At 34.6% G+C, this 27,490-nt stretch overlaps 1 protein-coding gene across 1 annotated transcript in view; it reads right to left on the reverse strand.

Annotated features, from left to right (window-relative positions):
- Nucleotides 1-3,998: 3,998 nt before the first annotated feature.
- Nucleotides 3,999-27,490, reverse strand: part of CIRSR (corepressor of RBPJ and splicing regulator) — a 28,840-nt gene continuing 5,348 nt past the window's right edge. Inside the window, exons 4-10 of the mRNA XM_006204873.4 lie at nt 27,134-27,144; nt 26,980-27,044; nt 26,573-26,621; nt 25,599-25,716; nt 7,377-7,483; nt 6,206-6,291; nt 3,999-5,015 (exon numbers count right to left, since the gene is read on the reverse strand). Of these exons, the coding sequence (XP_006204935.3) occupies nt 4,337-5,015; nt 6,206-6,291; nt 7,377-7,483; nt 25,599-25,716; nt 26,573-26,621; nt 26,980-27,044; nt 27,134-27,144 (1,115 nt within the window). The 3' untranslated portion in view covers nt 3,999-4,336. The remainder of the gene's footprint in view (nt 5,016-6,205; nt 6,292-7,376; nt 7,484-25,598; nt 25,717-26,572; nt 26,622-26,979; nt 27,045-27,133; nt 27,145-27,490) is intronic.

Genomic DNA, 27,490 nt, shown 5'->3' on the forward strand with positions numbered 1-27,490 from the left:
GGCCGGGCGAGCTTAGGCGGGAACTGGCAGGCGAGGGCGCGCGGCCGCTGGCGCGCTGGTTCCTAGGGCGCAGCTCCGGTGGCCCGCAGCCCGGAATTTCTTCTGAGTGGGCTACCGGCGGGGGGCGGGGGGAGGGGGCCGGTGCTGCGAGCTAGCCTGGATCCTTTCCCCTTACATTTTTTCAGTGGGTAGTCCAGCGGCCTCCTCGCGCGGGAGGTGCATCTGCCAGGAGAGAGATGCGCCCCCTAATTCTCAGGCTTTCATCTGGGTTTGAGGATGTTCAGAAGGTTGCCAGACGCGTGTCTGGAAGGAAAGCACACACAGTACGCAGGGATGGCGTAGCCTCTAGGGAAGGGAATGGGCAAGCCAGACTGGAACTCAGTCCATCACCCGATCCAGCTCCCTTCGGGCCTCTTTTGGGTCTAGGGCGAGGTACTTGGAAGCCCCGCTCTGGCCAGCACCCAAGCCGCCGACCTCCACTTCTGCCCACCCCCTCGGGAAGAGCTTCAAGCTGAAAGGACTGGAGTTTTCCGAGTCTAGGAGTCGGGAAGGCGACTCACGGGCAGTTTGGGCCACAGCGCGCGTTTCTTTACATTACAAGCCGCTCCTGCTTTTCATCCCGCACCTCGCTTCATTATTACTGTTACATTCATGTGTGGCGTGAAGAGAGGAGAAAAGGGGAAGGTGATCAGGGTTTGCTTTCCTTTTGGTCTGCAGGAACGGCGTTTGCTCTTATTAGCTCTCAGCTGCTATTACATTTCCCAGACCTTAGTTCCCTCGGTCTTGTTTGTTCCTCACAACTTTTAAAAAGCATTTCCCCTTTTTGATTACCCCCCCCCCAAAACCTGCATCCAAGGCCTGCAGCTATTGCATGCCTTTCTCCATCTCTTTTCAAGAAGTGGTAACTATCAAGGTTTTCTTTTCAGAAAACCGACGTAAGATTTCTTAATATCCTTACGCTCCTGAAGCTAAAACGCAGCTTTCTCCCTGATCACAGGATGTGGAGAACGCGGCCTTAACGGAGCGGCCTCCACCAGCGCCTTGGCCCAAGGGTCTTTTAGGTAAGGAGGAGAGTGAAATGGCTCAGGTGGATTTTGAAATCTTTGAGATTCAGTGCTACAACATATTACGTGTTCGGTGATTAAAACTGGGAAACGCCGATCTCCCAACAGCGTGGACTGTTCTGATTCACTATCAGCAAGCCATCTCAAGGAATAACACAAGAAAGGTCTCTCATAAGGCTCTCAGATAAAAAGCTTTCTTCAGATTAAAACTGTAAGATACAAAAGAAGATCTCCATATCTCATTGCAAGGTAAGCAGACCTTACCGCTATGCTGCGGCAACCTTTGTCTTGGCACATTTATTAAATGAAATTATGACTGACTTATCACATTCAGATAAATAAACAAGTCCTAACCTAGTAAACTGATAGTGCCTGGCCATTTGTAAATCGACAGCACCTCCTACAGGAATTAATTTGCTAGTGTTAAATTATGCTAAATGTTTTGTCAGGGAAAAGGGGAGGAGAGTGCCCAATAACCTCTAAGTTGGCTGTGCAGTGCCAGGCCCCTGAACAAATTAAGAAATGTCACGAGGCGTACCCAGATTTCTTTAAAAGAATCCCTCTATTAAGGGTAGGAAGAGTGACAAATATCACCAGACTTTTCCTGTAGTTCTCTTAAGAAAAAAAAAAGCTGCTGTTGAGGACTTTTGTTCTTGAATAATATTTGTTAAATTTGGAGGATTCTTTTTTGGATCTCAGTACTTAGGAGAACCTCTACACATACAGCTAGATATCTTTTTTTTTTTTAGATATCCTTTTTCTTATGAGATTTATCTCTTTTTTTTTACTTTTTCAAAAGCAAAAGTATTAAGATGCTGAACATTTTATTTTAAAAAAATCACTTTAAATTCCTTTAACCATTACCATTAGGGTATGCAAAACAAGTAAGCTGAACCTCTTTAAAGGTATTTTTTTTTTTTTTACCATGTGGTGATTGTCGGTGAAAATGCCTCCCTTCAGTTTTTTAGTTTGCCAAGTTGGAATGCTAGTCCACTGGTTCTGTCTAGCACATTTGGGTGACCTAGTCTGAAAACCAAACAGCAAACCAACATTTCCTATAACTGTATGGGAATTTTTAATCACTGTTGGATGGGTAAGAATATTAGGGCTAGTGGCAGTACTTCATAGTTTCTCAGTCTTAACTATGAAGGACAATTAAACCAGAGATTTAAAAATACTTGCAGCCAGACATAAAGTTAAAAGTGGACCACACCTTCGTGAAAGTCAAAGTGTAACAAATAATAATGTATTTTTTAAATTCATTTTTAATTACAGGATGCATTTCAACATTTCTCTTCACAAACACTCTGTTGGTTCAGAAACCCTTTAAGGCAGTAAGTATTGCGTAGGTTTTGACATTATAAAAATTATAAAGTCTAAAAAGGCATAAGATAGAAAATAATCAGTGCAACACTGATGAACTCAAAAGTGTAAATGAGCAGTCTATCAATTTTAAATGCATGCTTTTTTTTAAATGAAGAGGGAAAGGGATCTTTGAGATAACGCTGTAAGTTACTGAAATTTGTAGAAGAAATTCAAGTTCTCCACTCCCAACTGTCTTAAAAATATACATAACCAAAGGGTTGCATATGCCTTTAGTTTAGCTGCTTGTAAATCAGAGGACATTTGTGTGCCTATACAAGACAAAGATAAATATATACATACGCACACACACATATTTGTATCAGACTACATGGTACGGTTTTACTTAATTCTTCTTTCAAACTTTCTTACAGAATTTATGAAATTATCACCGCAAAACCTCAAAACCATCCAAACTAATCACTATTTGTATTGTATTAAATAAGAAGTGTTTTTAAATGTGGAACCCTGACAAAAATACATGTGTCCATGATGTTTAGTATATATTTTTTGAAGTTGCATGTTACTTGTAATTTGAACTAAATAATTTTTTTCTGTGGTCTTCCTTTACCATGTCCTTTGAAACACAAGGGGAAATTTGCCAGCTAAATTTAAATATGCCTTATATACCTATGCTCATGAAATACATCTAAATAGTTTACACTTGTTCATTTGTGACATCATATAAATGCTTTACCTTTAGAAATAAAAGCTGTGATAACTGAATGGCAGTAGTAGAAAGGCCATCTGTGCTAGGTAGAATAATGGTTCCTTAAAGACATACGCATCCTAATTCCTGGAACCTATGAAGATGTTAGGTTACATAGCAAAGGGGAATTAAGATTGCAGATAGAATTAAGGTTGCTACTCAGCTGATTTTGAAATAGGGAGATTCTCCTGTACTTCCCTGCTGGGCCCCATATAGTCCCAAAGGTCCTTGAGAATGGAAAAGAATGCAGAATGTCAAAGTGTTAGAGTGATTAGATGTGAGGACTTGACGAGACTTTGTTAGCTCTTAAGAAGGAAGAAGGGGCCCAGAAGCCAAGGAATGCAGGCAGCCTCTAGAAGCTGGAACAGACAAGCAGATTGCCCCCTAAATCCCCCAGAGTACCAACCCTGCTAACACCTTGATTTTAGCCTAGTGAGACCCATTTCAGACTTCTGATCTCCAGAACTGTATTTGTGTGAAGACTGAGGTAATTTGTTACGGCAGTATAGAAAATTAATACATTATCCAAATGTAAATAGCTTATTAACCTGTAGAGCAAACACCTGAAAGGAGTTTGTCTTAAAGAAATATTGACCAGTGTATTATTTAATTCATTCTAGTGAATTTCAACAATGATTACACTTTGCTTCAAGTAAATTCAAATCTTAAAAGTAATATATCTGAATTGAAAAAAATACACATTATAAGCTGACTATATACTATAATAAAAATTTTAATTTAAAAAAAATTTTAAATTAATGAAAAAAACTTAGTATATGGTGCCCTTCAAAATTCAACTCAATGAAGTATCTTTGAAATGCCAAAAAAAAACCCCACCAAAAACAATAATTAAATTATACCCATTCAATGTACTGTTATTCTTTTAATGATGCTTCAGAACAAAGAAAATGTCACAGAGTTATATGGAGTTTCTTTTTATCTTAGTATAGGGCACAAGAAACATTTAGCAACAGAAAATATTTTTATAGCCCCAAAATAGATCACTTACAAATGTTTGCAAAGTTCATTCTTATGGTATGCATGTAGTTTTGTACTTGATATGACAGTTTACAGAAATGGAAACTTAAAATAGAGCTTTTTTTATTAAAAAGACAATAGTACATAATTTAGCCCTTGCTAAAGGTATTCAAGAAGTAAGTGGAGATGTATTTATTCCCAGGTAATTGTCACGTACAAGTCTCTATTCTCTACTTCTGCTTCGTTCTCTTTGTGTCACTCTAGTGTGCTTATCTCCCGAGTGCTCTCTGTGCATCTTCCCTCCTCGGTGTGTATCTGTGCCATGGCTCCTGGTGTCATCTTTTCTGTTCCGCTCTCCACTGGGACTTCGCCGTGGCTGTTTTCTTATCTCTCGTGGCTTGTAACCACCGTGACTTCTGCTTCGGCTTCTCCTACTCCTCTCGTCCCTGCTCTGGCTCCGGCTGCTCTTCTCATTCCTAACAGATCCTCTCTTCTCTGGACTCTGGTTATGGCTTCTGGGCTTTCTGTCAGAATCAGAATGGCTCCATTTGCTATTCTCCCCAGAACTCTCCTGTCTTACAAACCTAGGCTTTTCCTTCTTACTGTGACTGTTAAAACGTTCTTCATCAAGTTTTCTCTTCTTAGACTTGTCCTTCTCTTCAGAAACACTGTTGTTATTCCCCGAATGCTTATTTTTCTTTCTTCTCTTCTTTTGTATGTTTTTTTCTTTGTTGTCACTCTCACTGCTGCTTTCTGAAGTCTCACTAGAGGAGGAGGAAGAAGAGGAGGACGAGGAGGATTTGTTTTTATGTTTTTTGTGTTTACTTCTGCTCTTCTGAAGCTTTTTCTGTTTTCTATCCTTTTTCTTTTTCTTTTTTTTCTTCTCAAGTCGATCCAGTTTCCTGTTATTGGGGAAAAAATAGTAATAGACTATGTAGAAACAGTCCTTTCATCGACAAATATAAAATTCTGAATAGACAATATAGTTTCTTAGAAGCTATTAAAAGTGGTATTCAAATACAAACACGTTCTTTACTTTTATTACATGACAAATCATTTTCTTTTAAATTATTCAAGTTACATATACACTGTTTAAATTAATTAAAAAATGCATCAAGCTAACTGTTTCATTATACTTTCCTCAATAGTAATGACTATTAAAAAATGCTTACTAAATCAGAATTTGAAGTTATATAGTACTCTAGCTAAATGGCCACCCTGGCATAAAGAAATGTTTGTAACATTAGTTGGGCTAACTGCAAATTCAAATGTAAAGGTTTCATCAGATGAAAAATTAATTTTATGTATGTGCTATTTTAAAATATGGAAATACTAATCAACATTAACTATCAAAATTCAAGAACATATTCACCAGAAATTCTGAATAACAATACACTTTACAATTTTTGATTCTCTTTTTTAGTTATATAAAATAAAATAATCACATACTAGTTTTCAATAATTGTTTATATTTGTAATTAATTAGGACAACTCATTTAAGGCATTCTGAATTTCTAAAGAAGAGTAATTTGTTTATATATGTCGGAGTTACTATGAAATAAAAATGTCTTCCCTGGGTTCTATCCAGCCATTCTGAAAACTCCACATATTGAAACATCATGAGCTCCCTCTATTGGACTCAGCAGACATTTCTTGGATTCTTTAATCCAGAGGTAGTCTGTTTAACAATATTCATATTTACCTTAAATTTAAGCATTTTCTCAGCTTTCCTCATAAAATCTTACAAAATGTAAAAAGAGTAATATACGGCCCACATATATTCTAAGAACGAACTATATGCAAAGATGTATACAAATCTAATGCGAAAAGACCTACAAGTAAATCTATTCCCAAAGTAAATGCGCTGAAAAGTGCAGTGACTGTCATATAAACTGAGTACATAATCTTACATTCATTTTCATGTTACTGAAGGACAGACAAGATTATATTACCATAGCTGAAGAATAAATCAATCAATAAATGTGATACATGGTTTCAGTACCTTAAACTTAGGATCAGAGTTGACTATGATACTAAGATAAAAAATAAGAAAAATGTAGTTTAATTTATTAAGTAGATACTTTTAAATCACCTGAGAAGTTTCTGTTTTTGTCTGGTTGTTAGTGACTTTAAAAATTCCACTTCTGGATCTTCTTCGCCCTCGCTTGCAACATATTCCTGAGTCAACAAAGACTTCGTTAAATTTCTAGATCACAAGACAAGTTAGTTAGCAGACAGGAAAGGAAACATAAACAAATGAGAAATTTTGTATTAGGGACATAATGCAGATGAGTATGACATTGTGGACTGGAAAATGGAATTAAAAAATTTTTGTAATCTACCTGCCAAGGAGAATCATAATGCACTGAGTGGTTAAGATGACTGCTTTGCCACCATTAACAAGTGTTATCAGGAGAGGATGACAGAGAAACATAGATAAAATGTTTATAGCATGACATCCACCCTCTTGAGTTTGAATATAAACACTTGAGGATTTAAATATTTTATTTTTAATTTAATGAAACATTAAAACCAGGAAGATCATGAACTTTACAGATCAAAACATCCACAATTTTTGCCTTTATAATTTCAACAGTACAGTATCAAATATATCAAACAATACAAATATAGGATTATACAGGTTATATGTAGAATCCCCAGCAAAGTTTGAGAAGGAACACGTCTCTTTTCAGAACAGCACAAGTTTACGCCAGTGGGAGTCTCGGTTTTAGTCTCAGCTCTGTCTCTAAAGATCCACGTGACCTTAGGGAACTCACTTCTTTGAGCTCTGGTTTCCTCATTAAATGAAATAGATGGTTTATATTAGAACATCTACAGCCTTTTAAACTCAACTATTTTCTGGATCTATGTGTAGTTTAATCAAGTAACTGTTTAAAGTATTTTCCATAATTATTTGGGGTTTGCTTTTATGTACTTCTTCCCATTGGTTCTGTTTAATGTCACTTTAGGGGTTAAGTTAGCAGGAAGGAAAAAGTAACCACCTTATCACTAGTTCAGTTAGATATTTTATCCACATAAACCCAGAGAAGCAGTTTCATTTATTAAAATATATGTTTAAAAACACTTTCTCATTTAGGTTAAAATAATAAAGAAGCAAAATCAAAATACATTTTAGGCATTTTCTTTGCTCTATCTTGTTTTCCTATGGATATATGCATATTGGAAAACATTAAGTAGCAATTCACAAGCAATCACATTTAGATTTATAGACATTTTCAGCTTACTGATAAAAAGATCATTACCTGTGATGGATCATTTGCGGTCAAGTTTCTCCCCAGTACATTTCGTTTCAGTGCAAACCCACTGTTTCTCATCTCCGCTATTAGCTCCGAGGGGTGCATCGATGGCCCTGTTCACAAAAATCACAGTTTGAATGTATCATTTATATCTCTCTACCTTTTTCGGACTCCACAGTAGGAATGCAGTTGAAGCTTTGTTAAGTAAAATCACAGCTAAATCAACTCAATAATCTTCTGCTGAGCAAATAATCAGATATGATTTTCTAAAACAGCAGTCTGGAGATTCAGAATAGAAAATAATTGCATTTTTCTTTACGTGCTAGGGGATTCTCTTCTTATGTGACTTTGTCATATTGAAAAAGATACATTTAGGTGTTATCTGCTTGGTGGTTTTTAGTATAAAATCAAAGCAAAATGATAAAAGACTGCAATTAAACTTTTAATAGTTATTCTCTCAATAAGAATACAACTTAAAAGAAGTACTTTTAAAGTTACATGAGCAATTTATTATTCTAGTTTCCAATTCAAAATTCCTTACCCTTATTTATCAAATACCAATATTGAATACACTGCCATGTGGTTGCTAATTATCAACAATACACACACAACACACACATGCAAACACATATGCTATGGTGTAACCATCAAGTACTTTAGTTAATCTTGTACATATTCATAACCACAGTTTGAAACTGTAATTCATTAAATTGAGGTTGGTGACAAACAATTTTAGGCGGGCTATAGGTGTGTATATGTTATATATTTTCTACAAGCTGTTTCCACTTTCACAAAATCCCAAACTTTTTGAAAAGTGAGCTTGTTTTGGTCACATTTATGCTCTAAAGACAAATAATATGGACTGAAAAATAGACACAAGTTAAAAAAAATTTTTTAAAACACCTGCACCCTTCCCTCAAACATTATTAGGTTTACGTAAGATAGTAGAGACTCTTTCCTATTTCTTTTGTATATTCCAGTTTCATTTTGTTTTCCCTGCAGGTAGCAAATAATGACATTTTGTGAAAGTTTTTAAAAGTTTCTGGCCTACATCATTACACTGGCTTAGATGAACTACACTGAGTGATGTATCTGGAATATAAGGAAGAGTAAGACAATTCAGGTGGGGGATAGAGAAACATTCAGAAACTGATTCTCTAGTTTGTTGATTATGTATGTTATCTAACTTCTTTACCTTTTTACTGATTTGTCTTTTTACTACTTATTTACACACTCACTTACATGTTACTGTAAAAAAACAAAAAGCAGTAAGCAATAAAACTCAAATCTGTTCACTTGTCAGCAGCATCTTTGGTAAAACGTTTGGTCAGACAAGTTCACGTGTAGGTTAGTACAAGTGACTCTGGGCTTTACCATTCTACTCCTATTACCAAAACAACTGAAAGCTGGCTCTAGGAATGAGGGAGATAATAAGGGAAAAACTGCCTATTACTGGAGTATGGGAAGTTATTAACAGTATGATGCTTTACTTTACTAGGGAAAAAAGCCTTATTTAATTGAAAACAAAACAAAAACATCATAAAGCAGCATCTTTATTTCATTGATATTATTTTAAAACAACATCAGTTTTTTTCTTTTATACAATTAATTTAATTCCTATGGATTACTTTAATGATTTTAGAAAGACCTTAAGGAAAAATTAAATTTTAACTATTAGTACTGATTGCTTCTAAATGGCATTAAAGTACTAATTAACAGCTTTAAATTAATTATAAAGTGGTCACTGGTGGCTTCTCAAATTTCACATGTAGGAACATAATTTTATAAAGTAGAAAATGTCTTCTGAAATGTCAAAACTACATTTCTTTGTCAACAACTTTTTTAGATGTTAAATGAATTCAGAAAGCAAACATGCCAAAAATTAGGATAAAAACCACTCCAGTAAAGGGCCAAAGAGCTTGGCTATTATGCTGAGAGGTTATTCATTTCATCAGTTTTCATAAAAAGATGGGAAATTTTAATAAGATGTTTTAGAAAACATGCTTTTAAAATTTTCATTACCATACTTCCAACTACTTCAAGAAAATGCTCTCTCTTTCCCAGGCTGACATAGATTATACAGATTATGAAACAAACATTACTCTTTGATCACTTATATTCCTCCAAAATCTCAACTATGATTTTGTAGTACATATGCTTAGCACACATACCTACCCTGTAAGACTACATTGTCTAGTGAAGTACCTGACAAATAGTACTTAATAAATAGTAATAATTATTTTCGTCAGTAGCTATAAAACTTTTATGATTATTTTATGATATATTTTTCACAAAAAAATGCTCTTAATAGTAACATTTTTCAAACCCAGTCTTATTCACTTCTTTTTGTACTTAAACCTTCTTCTATCATCACAAGTTCTGGGTTTAGAAGATGTGACAAGTCAGGTTTAATTAAGATATATTTAGCAAGATACCTTTATACTTTCATGTTATTGTGACAATGGCTATGTAGAGTTGAACTGACAGAAATGACTCCAGCTCTCTGAGAACTCAAAATTTAATTGATATAATAGATTATATAGATATGTTGAAAAAAATAGGTTTTACAAATATGTTCAAATGCAAAATGACTACGTTTATGTATGATGCCTTAATAATTTAAATTACAGATGGAGCTGGGGCTCAGTAAAGTTTGGTTTGCTCTTAAATTTGCTATGGCAGAATAATTCTAGAGAATCCAGTAAAAGGGCATTTATTTTAAAATGTGGATTTGTGAGGGTTCCTTTCTAGGTCATTTCAGCCAGGCTGGGTTAAGCCTCCATAGCACAAAAACCAATGTTCCAACTTAGAAAAGCATATCCACTGAAGAAACTTTTCAACATTCATTAATTTTGCCAACTTTCTTTGCTGTGATATGTGGATAAGTACCAAAATCCTGATTGTGAGTGTGGTATTCAGTTCTAAGTCCTGATCAGACCTCACTGTTTTGTACTAGAAAAATACCATGAAGTCAGTGTCACAGAAAAAAAAAAATCCCAGAAGGCAAATTACATTGTACAAAATTATGTTTATAAAAGGTTTAATCTATTTGTTAAGAGCATTCGTTTTTATAGAACTAAACAAAAGCAACAGAAGGTGAAAAACATTCCGTAGTAAAACATATTCTATCAGAGAATAATATAGGAGTCAAAAGCACTGGCTATGAGTAAGGCTGTATCGCTGACTGCAGTTAAACGAGAGTAGTCCCAGGTGAACCCCACAAACCGCACAGCAGGAAGACTGATGCTGACGGCAGAGGTACTTGTGTTTCACCGCTAGCTCAGGTCCTTCTGCTCTTCCCAAGGACAGAGGTATCTTCCATTCAAAGTTCATCATTCCTTTCAAACGAAGCATTATCTTCTACAATGTTACAGTACTCAGTGGGCGAAGGGAGGGCACTGAGTTGTGGGTTAGGTAAGGCTATATTAGAAATACTTTCCCTTTCTTCCCCCAAATTTAACACACCGCTACTGTTTGCTGAAACTAAAATGCTCTTCCTAGAGTGAACGTAGTTTTGTTTGCTATGACAGTGGTGATCAATTTTTTTCCTTCTCATTGTGTGTGTGTGTATTTTAACTTTGTACAACGGAAAATTTCAAACCTAGAGAGAATAATATAAAGAACTCATCACACAGCTTCAACAATTATCAGTATTTTGCCATTCTTGTTTTATCTATTTCCTCTAAATTTTTGTTTCTTTTTTGAGAGAGTATTTTAAATAAAATTTCAGATATCACTTTGGTATATAAACCACTAACAAATAACGGCTATTTCTTAAAAATAAAACCCTAACACTTTTATTACACTTATCAGTAGACAGTTTTAAAATGTCATCTAATGTCCAGTAAACATTCAGATTTCCCCAACTGCCTCAAAAGTATTTTTTTTGTAATTGGTTTGCTCAGATTAGGATCCAAACAAAGTTCCACACATTGCATTTTGTTCATATATCTCTTAAGTCTTTCTCTTTTTGAGGTATAAATGACACATACCTTAAATCTTTTAATCCAAAAAAATTTAGCCACTTTCCCTCTACTCCCCGCCCATTGCTATTCATTTGTTGAAAAAACTGGGTCATTTGTTCTGTAGAATTTCCCCTATTCTGGGTAGTGATGTCACTTAATATGTTCTTCTAGCCCCTGTATTTCCTGTAAATTAGTAGATAGATTTAGAAGCTTATTATTTAGTTATTTTAATATTTTATACTACATACTAGAAATATATGTTAAGTTTCCTAAAGTTTGGATTCAGGAAAATGACATATGAAAACAAACACATTTTTGCTAACGAACTAGAACTAAAGAAAGGCTGAAACTCCAACCTGGTATGTTCTTGCTTTCACCATGTATTTACTGTAGTCATAGTAACAGTGATATAACCTTCGAAATGTGTGTTTAAAATTAACTCCCAAACACCAGCACTAATAATGATTCTCATTTCCATGAAAAGTAGGACATTTATTCCTTTTTCTTTCCTAAAGTTAAAGTGACTATATATAGTGAAAAAAGCCACTCCCTGACACTAAATGTAAAAAGGACACTTAGAGACACTAGTTACAGTACACGATCGAGAAGGAGAATTATCAAGAATTATCTTACACTTTACATTTGATTCCTAATATTACCTAACCTTTTGCTTTAAGGAAAGCTCATAGAAAGTTATCTTAAAAAAAGACTGAAAAGGGGGGCACAGTAGGAGCGTGCAGCATAAGCCCCAGGGAAAAAGTGAACAAAGCTATTAATAAAATATGTGGGTGATTTTTATTTATATAGATGAGAATGTTTTATGTATGATTTTCTAAAGGTTATGCAAGAACCAATTGTACTGAATTGTAATAAAACTGCTCCATACTAGGAATTTTCCTGACACACCGCCAGTTCATCTCAGTGGAGGCTGGAAACAATAGGGTTTCTTATTGCCCTTATCCCGAGTTCATATTGAAGACAGCTAATCTGATCTCTATTAAAACAACAATGTAAAGGAAAAATTAAACATTTCATTTTTGTCTATGTGTCTGGAAAACACAAAAGCAAGGAAAGATGAAACTGCCCTTATTGTATGCTAGTAAAAAATACTGTTTATTAAAAACCACCTTGCCTTGACTTGATAATGTTAAAGATATTTGAGTTTTATTTGATTATGTCTTTAAACTTACGTTTTCAACTTAATTTACATGCAGGTATTTTAGTGATGATGTATCTATCACTAAATAATAAAGTAAATTCATAGTCCAGGGGACTAAGAAAAATCATTGTGTTGTGATAAACATGAAGTATTAGAAGTTAGCACTATGTTTTAAAGAAGTTATGAAAATATGAATGCTCTTGAGAAGTTATGCATCCATGAACCTCAGAAATACTATGTTGAGTCAAAGAAGTCATATACAAAAGAATACATACTGCATGACTGCATTTATATGAAGTTCATAAACAGGTAAAAGTAACACATGGGATTAGAAATTAGAATAGTGGTTAGAGGTGGAAAAGGTCAACTGGAAAGGGGCAGAAAGGTATTTACTGGGATGTGGGTGATGCTCTATGCTCTGTATCTTGTCAGAGACATTGGTTACCTGAGTGCATACATTTGTCAAACTCAAACTCTACATTTAAGACTGGTGCACTTTACTTTAAAAAGTTACACAAGATATTTAAAATCAGTCAACAGTAATTAGTGAATAACTAAGTCACTGCAGATTCTCACTACATTTCTATATTATATCTCTCTCAAACTATGGAAAGAGCCCTGCATAAGGAATTTCAACTTATTTGTCCCTGGTATATAACACAGAAAGTGATTTTACAAATCAGTATGTATTACTGAGGGCTTTTTATTTTAACTCACTAAGTACTTCAGAAATAAAGAATAAAGCACTTACTTTTTGCCTTCAAGCTTATAAACTTCTTGGGTAAATTAGTTCATGTAAAAGAACAGGAAACATATAAATTGTAAATTTGTGTCTTAAGATATATTCAGGGAATAAGATGATAACAATGGTGTTTAGAATAGTTATTTAGCAAAGCCTTTTCATACAGTTACTCACTAAGCTATTTACCAAGCATATACATTGTGCAAGGCATTGGGAATACATAGAAGAATAAGATACAGTCTCTATTTCAGAAAAGCCTATACTTTCTAGGGAAGAACTAGAAATTGAGCTTGATTTTCAAACTCCCATAGGATATAGGAAAAGGTAAAAAGTATGGCATTCTAAATGAAGGGAACATGATGAAGGTTCATGTTAAGTTTGACTTGGGTAGAAGAATTAATATTTACTAGGTAGACTACATTTCATTCATTCTCTTTTTCCCAGGTAGTCACTAGCTAATTTCCTTTACTTGAAGCTGGCAGACCTTGAATAGGTGGTATTATAGTAGTAGGAAGAATCGTGTAAAAGAGAGTTATGACTGTGATTTGTGAATCATAATATCCCTTTGAGATTATGGGAGGTGTAGCCTCCAGTAGCCCCACGCATGTCTTTAACACAGAGCAATGCCATTTACTCACAGAACAGGACTGTAATTAATTTGTTAATGTCAGTGGAATTTCAAGGCACAGCCACTCAAACAACAAATTTATCACTGAATTATAATGGTGCTTATAAATAGTTCAAAATGAGTAACCATTGGAAGTCACTTAAAATAGCCAAAATTTAAAGTACTAATCAAGAGCATCAATTTGACCTTTGAAACACTATGAACTGACAAGTTTTACTGAATAATCTCTTTAATAGGTCAATATTTCTTTTCAGTGAATTAGCTTCCTCATGCATGGAAAAAAAAAGATATAAATATATATATTCCTGACTGATCAACTACATATTAAAGGAGAGAAGAAATGGTTCCTAACTTCATTTCTTTATTTTGAGGTCAATCCTTTAATTATCAGTTTTAATATCTTACTATTTGAGGAGTTTAGCTTTAATGAGATTCTGGTAACACAAGTACTTTTCTTGCAGTAGAATTATGTTGAAAGGATTAAAAGCAATTCTGCCATCAGATGTAGGGCTATCTTGGTAGCTATGGGAGGAGGATTCAACTTCTTCAAGGAGTTACTTAAAAGAACTCTGTTACAGATACAGGTGGGATTTGTCAGCAGGCAACTGAGTTTATCATCTGTCTAAAGAAAGTCCCTCCAGTATGCTCCTAGGTGTCTTTATAGTACAAGCTTATGATGTTTAATTTCCCAAACATGTTCTCAAGCAACAAAAATTCCTTCAACGTGAAAGGCTGACGGAAAGATGGAGGAGCAGCATGTGGAGCATTTCTGTTGCAGAAAACTTCTATCAGTGCTATGGCTTAGTGTAAGATTCTCCAAGAAAAATTAAGAATTATGGAAAGGGGAGGGTATAGCTCAAGTGGTATAGTGCATGCTTAGCATACACAAGGTCCTGGGTTCAATCCCTGGTACCTTCTCCAAAAATAAATAAACAAACCTAATTACCTCCCTCTCCTCACAAAAAGAAATTTTTTAAAAAAGTGTTATGGAAAATTAGGTAAGGAAAAGACACTGTAGATGCAAACAAATGTTTGTAGTAAGTATAAAACAATACTTTACTCAATTTAAGCTACTTACTCATTTTCATATTGTTTAAACATACTGAGAACTTTGGTGTAAACAAGACTGGATAGAGCTACTTTAAACATTAAGTATCAATCATCAATCTTAGCCATTAATGGTGTGGCTAGATCTCAGACTTAGGCATTATAAAGAAAAAGAAATTTTGTATATTTCAATAATATCCAGTGACATTTTAAAGTTAAAATTTACTTTTATATAAAAATATGAAATTTGCTGTATTATCATAGAGTCAGTTCCATATATTCTTAAAATTATAGCTAAGTTAAAAAAGATGGCAAAGTAACTTTAAATATATAGCAATTTAAACCTAAAAAATCAAAAGTCAAATAATTAGTACAATATGAAACTTAACAAATTTGGACTCAATATTTATTCACTTTTATGTTGCTTTTACAATGTTTGGGTTTCAGTCCAATACATAAAGAGCTTGAAAATCCTCCCATCCTCATAATAAGAAAAAAGCTGAAAAAACAAAATCAACAGATCTTATATCTATCAGACAGAGAATTGAGGTCACAGGGCAAATCACTGCCCCCAAAATGAGACAGGTGATTCAGAGACTAGTTTACTAGGACCAGAAACTACCAATAGAGCCAGCAACTAGTAGAAAGACTTACAGGGTAACTGACTATTGTTGGAGTCTGAGCAAGGACTAGCTTGAGAGATGAAAACTCCTGAGGGCCCAACCTTAAAAGAGGCCCCTGCACTTTTGTGAGTTTTATTCCAGGAGCCCCACCAGGTTCTCATCGTGAACATCAAAGGGCAATCCCCTTGTACTTCTGTTCCAACAGTAGGAAGGGAAAAGTAACCATCTTGAAATATGCTCAGAGCATTCTGTTGTCCTGAACAGATGTTTACCCTCAAAGGAAGCTATTTTGCCAGAGCTTAACCTATGTGCAGAATAAAAAAGCTGAGAAGTAGGGGTGGGTGGGGGGAGCTGTGAAAGTTATAGTCCAGGGGCAAAGCCTCACTAAAAGAGTGAGACCTAGTCACAGGATTATAGAATGCTTCCCCTCCCCTCGTGTCAGCAGAGCTCCTGTATAATAAAAGATTACGACTGAAGCCTCTATTAAGAGTCTTAAGGGAAACCCAAAGATAACAGAGGAGACAACAAGGACACTAAGGGAATTTTAACCTCTAACATCTACAGCTTCAGCAAACAGTAAACACAACCTAACTCCTAGCCACATAAACATAAAACTTCACACTAGAGGCCTATTTACCTCAGTTCTGTCTACCTGATACATCATGTCTGGCTTTCAACAAAAAAAATTACACGTATGCTAAGAGGCAAAAAACCACAGTCTGAAAAGACAAAGCAAGTATCAGAATCAAACTCAGCTATAATGGAGATTCTGGAATGATGAGATTAGGAATCTAAAATAAGGCTCATATGCTAAGGGCTTTAGTGGAAAAACTGGACAACATGCAAAACAGATGCATAATGTAAGCAGAGAGATGGAAACTCTGAGAAAGAATCTAATGGAAATGCTAGAAATTAAAAACACTAATGGAAATGAAGAGTGCCTTTGATGAGCTCACCAGTATACGAGTCATGACTGAGGAAAGAAACGGTGAGCTTTTAAGATAGGTCAATAGAAACTTCCTAAACTGAAAAGAAAATGAAAAAAAAAAAAAAAAAAAAGAAGTCACACTATCCCAAAACTGTAGGACAATTGCAATTACAAAGGGTGTAACATATGTACAACAGGAATACCAGAAGAAGAGAGGAAAAAACAGAAAGAATATATAAAATAATAATGGCTGAGATTTCTGAAGACTAATAATAGATACCAAACCACAAATCCAGGAAGCTCAGAGAACACCAAGCAGGATAAATATAAAAAAATCTACACCTATATATATCATATTCAAACTGCAGAAAATCAAAGATGAAGAGAAAATCCAGAAAGACGCCAGAGGGGGGAAAAACCCTTACCTAGAAAGGAACAAGGATAAGAATTATATCAGACTTCTCTTAAGAAACCACGCAAGCAAGAGGAGAGTGGAGTGAAATATTTAAATATTGAAAGAAAAAACTCACCAACACAGAAATGATCCAGTATCCAGTAAAATTATCCTTCAAAAGTGAAGAAGAAATAGACTGTCTCAAACAAAAATTGAGGAATATGTTACCAGTAGACTTGTCTTTCAAGAAATATTAAAAGAAGTTCTTTAGAAGGAATAAAATGACAGATTAGAAACTCAAATCTACATAAAGAAAGGAAGAGCATTTGAGAAAGTATAAATAAAAGAAAATATTTTTCTTATTCTTAACTGGTCTAATAGATGATATTTTATTCAAAATGATAATTACAGCTATATATTGGATGCAGTATAACTTATGGATAACTGAAATGTATGACAGTAATGTTATAAGGGACAGGAGGAAGGGACTGCATTCCATTAACAGAAATTGGTTTACTGTTATAAGGTACTGGCACTACTTGTGAAGAGGTATAGTGTTATTTGTAAGTAGACTTAGATTAGTTGTAAATGTATACTGCAAATTCTAGGGCAACCATTAAGCTTTTTTAAAAAATTAAGTATAACTGATATGCTAAGACAGGAGAGAAAATAGAATCACAATAAATACTCAATTAAAACCAGAGAAAGCAGAAAGAGAGTGGAAGACAAAAATGAAAAGAAAAGAACAAGGGCAACAAATAGAAAATAATAAATATGGTAGATCTAAATCCATGTATATCAATAGTAGATTAAAAAAGATCAACTTATGTTGTCTACAAGTAGCCCATTTTAAATATAAAGACAGGAGATTAAAAGTAAAGCTATGGAGAAAGATATACCATGCTAACACTAATAAAATAAAGCTGGAGTATTATATTATTTTCAGAAAAAGCAGATTTCAGACCAAGGAAATTTATCAAGGATAAAGAGAGACCATTATACAATGGAAAAACAAGACATAACAAGACAAGACATAACAATTCCAAATATGTATGCAACCAACAACAGAGCATTAAAATATGTGAGGCAAAAACGAATATAAATGTTTGTTTAAAAAGACAAATCTACTATTACAGTTGGAGATTTTAATGCTCCTTTATCAGATGTACAGATCCAGCAGAAAATCAGCAGGATATGAATTGAACTGAACAGCAACATCTATCAACTGGATCTAGCTGACATTTATAGACTACTTCAACAATAGAATGCACATTATTCTCAAGCTCATATGGAACATTCACCAACACGGACCACAATCCGAGCCATAACTTTAACATACACCTTAACATATGTAAAAGAAATCATACAAAGAATGCTCTCAGATCAAAACAGAATTAAACTAGAAGCCAATAACAGAATGATAGCCAGAAAATCCTGAAATATTTGGAGATTAAATAACACACTTCTAAATTAAACACATGGGTAGAAGACGAAGTCTCAAGAAAAACTTAAACATATTTTGAACTAAATGAAAATGAAAATACAACTCCTATATCATAAAGAACTTGGAGGCTTTTGTCCCCAGCTCCTAGGAGGGAGCCTCTAAATCTTCACGATTTTCTGAATGATAGGAGTGCTTTTGTTAGTCACAGTGAGCCCCTAGATAGATTATGGTAAGATGACTCAGGATGGGGCTGGCCACACCAGAAAGGCCCACCGTGTGATTAGAGGGTTGGGAGCTTTGGGCCACATGATGTTAGCCTGACCTCTGGGGGAAGGGAAAGGGACTAGAGATTGAGTTTAGCTACATGGCCAATGATTCAGTCAATCAAGCCTATGTAAATAAACTGTAATAAAAACTCTGGACACCTTGGGTGAGCTTCCCTGGTTAACAACACTCCCTGTGCATTGGTGTACACTGATGTGTAAGGCAGATGACATGTCCAGGCTCCATGGAGGACACTGGAAGCTACATTTCTGGGGTAAGGAGGGACAAGGCAATTTTGTGTTAAAGTTTAAAACTTAAAGACAAAGAAAGTGATATTAAAACCATTTTTTAAAAACTACATATTGTACAAGTCCATTCATATGAAATGTCCAGAAAAGGCAATCTAAAAAAAGGTAGAAAGTAAATTAGTAGTTGCCTAGGTCTGAGGGAGACTGGAGGCTAGAAGTAAGGGCTGAAGGGTTTCATTTTGTGGAAATGAAAATCTTCTAAAATTGACCATGGTAATGGATGTACAACTCTGTGAATATACAAATTCAAAGCCATTGAGTTGTATACTTTAAATGGGTAAACTGTATGGTATGTAAATCATAACTCAACAAAGCTGTTAAAAAAAAAAACCACTTGATCAAGGAAATGAAAAGACAAGCCACACACTTGAAGAAAATATTAGAAGAAAACATATCTGACAGTGTACTATTACCCAAAATACATGAAGAACTCTTAAAATTCAACAATAAGGAAACAAGTAACTCAATTTTAAAAAATGGGCCAAAGGCTTTAACAGACACCTCACCAAGAAGATATACAGATGGCAAATAAGTATATGAAAAAATATGCTGCATAATAAATGTTACCAGAGAAATCAAAATAAAATGAGACCACTACATACCTATTAGAATGACCAAAATTTGTAACACTGACAATGCCAAATGCTCGTGAGGATGTGGAGCAACAGGAACTCTCATTTACTGTTGGTGGGAATGCAAAATGGTGCATCTACTTTGGAAGTTTCTTATAAAACGAAACATACTCTTACCACATGATCTAGCAATCACATCCCTTTGTATTTATTCAAACGAGTTGAAAATTATGCCCACACAAAAACCTGCACACAGATGTTTAGAGCAAGCTTATTTGTAACTGCCAAAACATAGAAGCAACCAAGATGTCCATCAGCAGGTGTATGGATCAATAAACTGTGGTATGTCCAGACAATGGACTACTATTCAGCACTAAAAAGATGTGAGCTATCAAGTCATGAAAAGACAGACATGGAAGAATCTTAAATGTATATTAATAAGTCAAAGAAGCCAATATGACAAGGCTACAGACTGTAGATTCTAACTGTATGATCTTCAGGAAAAGGTGAAACTATGGAGACAGTAAAAAGATCAGTGGCTGACAGGGGTTAGAGGGGAGGGAGGGATATATACCAGGAACACAATGAAACTACTCTGTATGATACTATAATGGTGGGTACATATCATTACACATTTGTCCAAACCCATGGAATGTACACCACCAAGAGTGAGCCCTAGGTAATCTATGGACTTTGGGTGATAATGATGTGTTGGTGTAGGTTCATCAAATGTACTATTCTTTTAGGAGATACTGATAATGGGGGGAGGCTATAGATTTGTATGGGGAATCTCTGTATTTTTCTCTCAATTTTGCTATGAACCTAAAACTGCTCTCAAAAATAGTATATTTAGAAAAAATACAAACAAGATTGAAACAAACAAAAAGATTAAGCAGCAGACATATATGTGACTATAAAATCTATTAGGAAAGCCAAAACAAAAACAAAAACAAAAAAAACCCAAAACAAAAAACCCCACCTGCTTTGTTGAAAACCTCCATTGTTGATCTAAAAAATGATGGTTAATTTCAATATACACTGAAAACATAAGTAACAGAAGGTAAAAGGCAATGATAAGATTAAGGGCTATAGACTATAAACAAAAGGCAGGTGGGCAGGCCATTTAATTACATTGTCATATAAAAATATTTTATAAAAACTCAGTCACCACTAAAGCTTGCAAGTTTTATATAATTTTGGTGTATCTAGAGTGGACAAAAACTTATAAAGTTAAGATGATCTTATCAGTAGAAAAGATATTCTAAACCAGCTTAGCCAAAAGAAGCATTTTGATTGCCTAATTTAACTTTGTAAAGGAGAAGTAAATCTTATAGCTGGTCTCTGTAAACCTCACAGCTGGAACATTCTAACAGCACCTTGCAGTTTCCAGTGATCAAAGTAAGTTACTTTATGTACTAAACTAAGAATTTTATAATAGAAATAATGCAACACCAGGGGGTGCAGTTATCATGAAATAATTACACTCCTAGGAGATTACAGGCACAAGGCTGTACCCCAGGGGTGTGATTATCCCATGATAACCACATCCACTGAAATTGCCTTATTGCAAAAATAATCTCTATTCACTGGTGAGACATTATTCAATAGGTGATTTTTTAAATGAAAAGATTTTTTAGCTCAAATCAGCAAGTGGATTAGGAAATTGGCCAGTTTATTTTTCATTGCATTCAAATTCAGAATACATCATTATTTGCTTTCCTATTTGATATAGTAGAGTATTTTTGATCTTGTTTTTGAGAAACCTTTAGGAGTTTCTATTAGTGTAAGTTAAGTGGTACTGATAAATTCAGGTCAAACTTTAAAGGTATTAACTGAGCAATACAATTTTGAATAATTTATTTCTATATATAATTTTTAATTCTTCTAAAATAATATTCATTTAAAAATTATAAATATACAGCCACTGTTAATATTTTAGTCTACCTCCTGCCAGGCATTTTTATTTTTCTAAAAGTACCTCTCTATATGTCTACCTAAAGATGTAAAGAGAAACATGAGTGGAATCCACATAACTACTTTGTTTTATAATCTGCTTTTTCATTTGCCCAAATGTTGTAAACAACATCCATTTATTAAGAAATCTTCCTATCATTCTTAATAGTTGTATAGTATAGTATTCCCTAGTAACAGTATCCCATAATAATTCATGTAGTATCCTTTCATTAGATATTTAGGTTCTCTCCCTGTCTTACTATTATACACAGTGCTTTGCAACAAAATCTTCGGACATACCCATGATTATTCCCTTAGGATAAATTCATGACTGTGATATGTTAGTAAAACATAATCTAAACAAACAAACAAAAAAGGTACTGTTGTCCAAATCTTCAGTTATTCTTACATAGTAATGAAGCTGTGGTTCTCAAGTTTGACAGTGCATCAGAAATAGATCAGTAACTTTTGTCATCTTATGTGGTATCATAGATGGGGAAAGCTACTGATCTATTTTTACCATAATTTTATCACAGAGTTCAGTGCTTTGAGGTATTCTTAGAAAGGTAAGACACAGGATTTAAGAAATTAAAAATACCCTGTGTATTTACCAGTATTTGTTCTCACACTTATACTTTGTCAGTTTGAAAGGAAAAATTAGAAATGGAAATTTACCTGACACCTTTTTCTGTAAAGACTGGGACAAGAATTAATTCAGTCTGATAGTTATTTCTCACCATGAACATACCCTTAACAGCACACACCATTTTTTTGAGAGTCATTCAAATCTGGTTCTATTCATTCAAAGTCATTTAAGATAAATCTTCTGTGTTTGTTTTTCTTCTGGTCTTTCTTTTTGGTTAACTTTTCTTTCTACCTACCTAAATCTTAGTAATTCTTCACAAGTCATTATAATCTCACCTCTATTAACTACTATAATTTAACACTCATCTGTTCTATATTAAATAGATCCTTATTTAATGCTCTAGTTTTGTTTTCCTGACTAGACTGTAAACTGAGAGTTAATCTCTGTGTCTTATCAGATTGTGAACTAGGAGTAGAGCCCATAGGTACGAGCTTGAAACACAGAAGTTCAAACAGTAAAACTTAAGGCTGGTATGCAGGATGTCAAATACATAGTTGCCAAACAATTCTCTCATGGAGTGAAAAAGAAACTTTAGTTTCAAGAATCAATTTTCATATAAGGCTCTTAATTCAGTGAGCCATCCTTTTACCATCAAAGGCAGAGCCTCTAAAATTTTAAAGATTTAAAAATATCCTGGTATATCCTCATATGTCAACATAGGTCTATAGCTCTAGTCTCTTATTTGTCTCTAATGGCTATATGATATTCCATTTTGGGGGGATGCACCATAATTTTTTTTCTTAACATACTAATAAAGTGCTTACTATGTGCCAGGCACTATGCCAAGCACTCCACATGTATTAGCTCATGTAGTTCTCATAACCACCTTATGAGGTAGGGACTAGTATAGTATCTATTTTACAGACATGGCAAACCAAGGCACAGAATAGTTAAGCAGTTTGTGTTAAGTCACATGGCTACTAAGTAGCAGATCAGGTTCCAAATCAGGCATCTATTTGCTCCATACCTCCACCATCTGTGCTCTTATCCACTAAGAACACTGCTTTTCAGAATTTATGGTTCCCTCCATGTGGAAGGCTGTTCCTTCTACCTGAGATGCTAAATGCTCCTCCCCCAGATCCAGCACCGTTGCATTTGCCCTGTCATCTAGGTCTCAGCCTAACATCACTTCCTCAGAGGCGCCCTTCCTGACCACTGCACTTAGTTAATTCCCCTTTTATTCTTATCACAGTATCCAATGTAATTTTCATCATAGAGTTTATAAATACCTAGTTTTTATTATTTATTAGTTTATTTTGTGTCATTCTGAATAGAAAGAAAGGACCCTGGGGGGAGGGTATAGCTCAGGAGTAGTGTGCCTGCCTAGCATATGCGAGGTCCTGTGTTCAATCCCCACTACCTCCATTAAAATAAATAAAAATAAGTAAATCTAATAACCTCCTTCCACCCAAGTAAGTAAATAAGTAAATAAATAAATAAATAAATAAATAAATAAAGGAAAGAAAGTAAGGACCTTTTCTGTCTTGCTGTTGTGTTCCTAGAGCCTAGAAAAATGCCTGGCACAGAGTAAGTGCCCCATGCATAACTGTTGAATAAGTGAGTTTACTTTACCAACCGCTTACTGATGGACATTTAGGGTTATTTCTGATCTTTCACTATTGTAAACCTTTGAGCATGTACCTTGCCACTTTCTTATTATAAATTTCTGGAAGTTGAAATTCCTAATAAAACAATAGGCATGTTTTTAAGGCTTTTGATACATATAATCAAATAACTCTTCAAAAAGGCTGCTCCAATTTATCAACAGTGGATTAGAATGTTCATTTTACCATACCTGCTCCAGCAGTGGATGTGTCGTTCTTCTAAATCTTTAGCATGAGTCCTTCTGGTTGTTGTTAGTAAACTTTCTAACATAAAGTCAAGAGGAAGCAGGCCTATTGGTGACTAAATGAAGGGCTATCCTAATCTCTAGTCTCCATCCTAGGCTCCCTGTGCCCCAGAATCTGTCCTCCTCACTCTCAGAAGCAGGATCAAAGTAAGATCAGGCTGAGGAACCAAGGTGGCAGCTACCACTGCCTGCCCTAGCCAACACAGGAGTCACGCAGCTGGACGGGCACCATGAGGCTGGAGTGAAGGAAAAGATGAGAAAGATGCAACCCCTTCTAGAAAACAGAATATACCTTTCAGACTTAACAACAGATCCCCATGACCACTAAGAGCAGTGGTCAGAGATATTTGTGCCAATGGGTTTTTCATCCCACTCCACTCTCACTTTTTAGGGGACTTTATTTCTTTGGGGGCTTCTCTCCCTTCTTTCACCAGTTGGGTGAGGGCGGGGGAAGGGAGCACAGTGTGTGCGTTTTAAGAGCACCTGCACTGTGGCATCAGCGGGATGTTCTTTTGTCAGACATTGCCAGACTAAGGTCTGTATCAATAATCTCTCATCACTAAGCAAACAGTTTTCCTTCTACTTAAAATGTGTTTTTCTAAACTTTTATTCTTACAGCAGTAAGGATTTATAAAAATCAGTTGTAATAGTCTGTCTGTGTACTTCCTCTACCCATTCTGACATCCACAACACCATCAATGAAATAGTGTCAAACTTGATAATGGATCAAATTCCTAAACTCCTAATATGAGAACTGGCACCTTGAATTCTACAGCCTGCATCTGTTGGAAAGAAATCCAATCTCCAGCTATAGAGGAGAGGCTGAAGGTCATATGCTGATTGAGGGTGAAACCTGGGCTCAGAGGTGGCGGTGGAAGCCACAAAGAGTCTAAAGAGGTGCATTACAGGCCTAGATTAGCTGAGATGGAGCTTTGTGCCCAGAATATATGCTTCAATAGAGCAGCTTTGTTTTCTATGTTTTATATACTGGGGTTGCATGTAAGATTTACTTACAAAATTTTTTTTAAAAAAGTTTTATAGCTGTTTAAAAAATGCTGAAAATCTCTTGAATTATACTATCATCCTTAATTTAAAATGAAGATCTGAAACTCATAAAAGTGAAATGACTTAAGGTTACAGGGTTAAGTATGTTATTTCTATTATGACTCATTATGAGTTATTGTTGGATTAGTGTGGCTGTCTGAATAACATACTAACAAGACACTGATAAATTGTAAGTTAAAACTTCTTAGTTTTAATATCTTTTTATAAAAAGAACCCAAATTAGACCAATTTTTTTTAAGTAGACAATAATATGCAGGAAGGTATAAAAAGGCGACTGCTGAGGCTTCTAGTCCAACCCAGGTCTACATCTCGGGAGAACATGAATATGAGAAAGAACCATGTCTCCCTTCTATTTTTAGGTTACCAACCTGATAAACTATGTTTAATACATCTGTTACTCTTAAAATCAAGTTCATAGGACTCTTGGCTAGAAAAATAAATTTAATTCTAGTACACAGCATTTCAGATTCAAAACATATGATCTGAGTTTCCCATTGACCATCGAATTTGGGAATGTGACCTAACTCCAGAAAACCAAACCAAAGCAAAACCTAGAGAGGCTAAAGAGAAATGTTATTTTTGCATTCCTTGTTTGTCCTCAATACATATTCTAAAACAAATAAATTATGTCTAGTGCCTACCTGAGCCATCAGTGGGAACTGAACTTGCATTAATTCCAGAAAGACCAAATAAAGGACATTCTCGATCTGTGTTGACATGACCCCATTTGTGACATTTAATGCATCTCACATTTCGAACCTGAAAAACAGTGAACGTTAATTATTTTGGTTATTAAAGTACTAAGAAACTAACCAGTGTTCAACTCCCTACTTCTTAGTAGAGTTTAAGTTAAATTAATCTTGTTTCTAAAAGATCTCCAGGGAAAGAGACTCCATAACTATATTTGGTAGTGTAATTCAGACACTAAAATCTTTTATTATAAATTGTGCCTAGAAGCTAAGTTGAATCCTATTTCTTTTTGAGTATTACCTGTTGGCAATAAAACAATGTCATCCAAAAAGAAATGGTAAAGTACCAAAAAAGAATTATGTCATGGCTTAATCTTAAAAATTCCAATTTTTAAAAGTTAACCTTTGAGGTTTCAATTTCCCAAGCCAGGGGCTGGCAAACTTTTTCTATAAAGAGCCAGATAGTAAATATTTTAGGCTTTATGGGCCAAAGGTCTCTGTTGCAACTATTCAACTCTGCCAAGATAGTAGGAAAGAAGCCGCAGAAAATATGTAAATGAATAAGCAAGGCAGTGTTCCAAAAAATGTTATTTATAACATTTATAGCAAGGACCTGGTCCTCTGGTGATAGTTCATCCTGTTTCTAAACAAATAGTTTTATATTTTTCTTGACCTTGAGCTAATTCTCCAAATGTCATGAAAACTGCAGAGACCACTATCATTATAACCCTCACTATAAAATTTTGGATCCTACCTTTTATCAGTCTACTGAATTTATGTTTTTACCCCTTCTAGTCCTTCTATTATCTGACACAAATAGAAACCACAGAGCCCTGTTTCAGCTTAAATACCTTTTGGACAACAATATAAAGGAGTGTTTACTTAAAAAAAAAATTACTCTTACAGAATAAATATGTGTCACTTGCCTGAATACCAAAGGGCTGATCTCTGATGTTCATGTCATCTTTGGCATATCTATTAAGTAGAGAAAATGTACAAACACACTATTAAGAATAATTTAATAAATTAAAAAGTCTCATAATTCTAGGTAAATTATGAAATGTACAACTTCAATAAATATATAGAACCATAAAATCCATTTAGTATTGCTAAACACCACTTCATTAAGTATCCAGCCTGATGATCTGCGATTTAAAAAAACTGGAAAAAAAAAAGACTATGATCAAGCTAATAAATTAGTTGCATAAGACAAATCATTAAAAATAACTTTTCACATTAGTTGCTTCTCTAATGAATATAAAGGCAACATAAGACAGGATATCAGATAAATTTAATGCTACATATTTTATCTTAAAAGAAAACCAGTTCTTACTTTTCTCGTGGGGCTCCTTTCTGCCATTCAAATTTGTATTCAGTCTCTCCTTCTGCTTCTTCTTTCTAAAAATATTCATTAAAGTCTTTCAATTTTTTTCCATCAAATTTCAATCTATTGCAAGCAAATCCAAACATAGAAAACAGTACTTTACCTCTTTGTTTTCTTGATTGTGAATCAAAAATATGGGAGAAAAAAAGGTAGGCCAAGTTAAAAACTTCAACATAAAAGTCTGTTATATACTACACTGTGACACCATAGTATTTAATTGTAATTTGTAAGAATGTATTGGTTTGACTTTTTTTCTTCTTTCACAAGATAAAATTCAAATCACTGAAGGATAAAAAACAGTACCAAATAAGACCTAGTATTTAATAAGCATGTTAATTTCTAATCTTTAAACTTTTATATTTTTCACTGACAGTGAATATTACACTTTCTATTTACAAGTATACTCAGGAAGAAGGACTAAAGACACAAATTATAAAAGAATAAATGTACTTCTGGTGAT

This window comes from Vicugna pacos, chromosome 5, assembly GCF_048564905.1.
Source record: "Vicugna pacos chromosome 5, VicPac4, whole genome shotgun sequence".
Classification (NCBI taxonomy): domain Eukaryota; kingdom Metazoa; phylum Chordata; class Mammalia; order Artiodactyla; family Camelidae; genus Vicugna; species Vicugna pacos.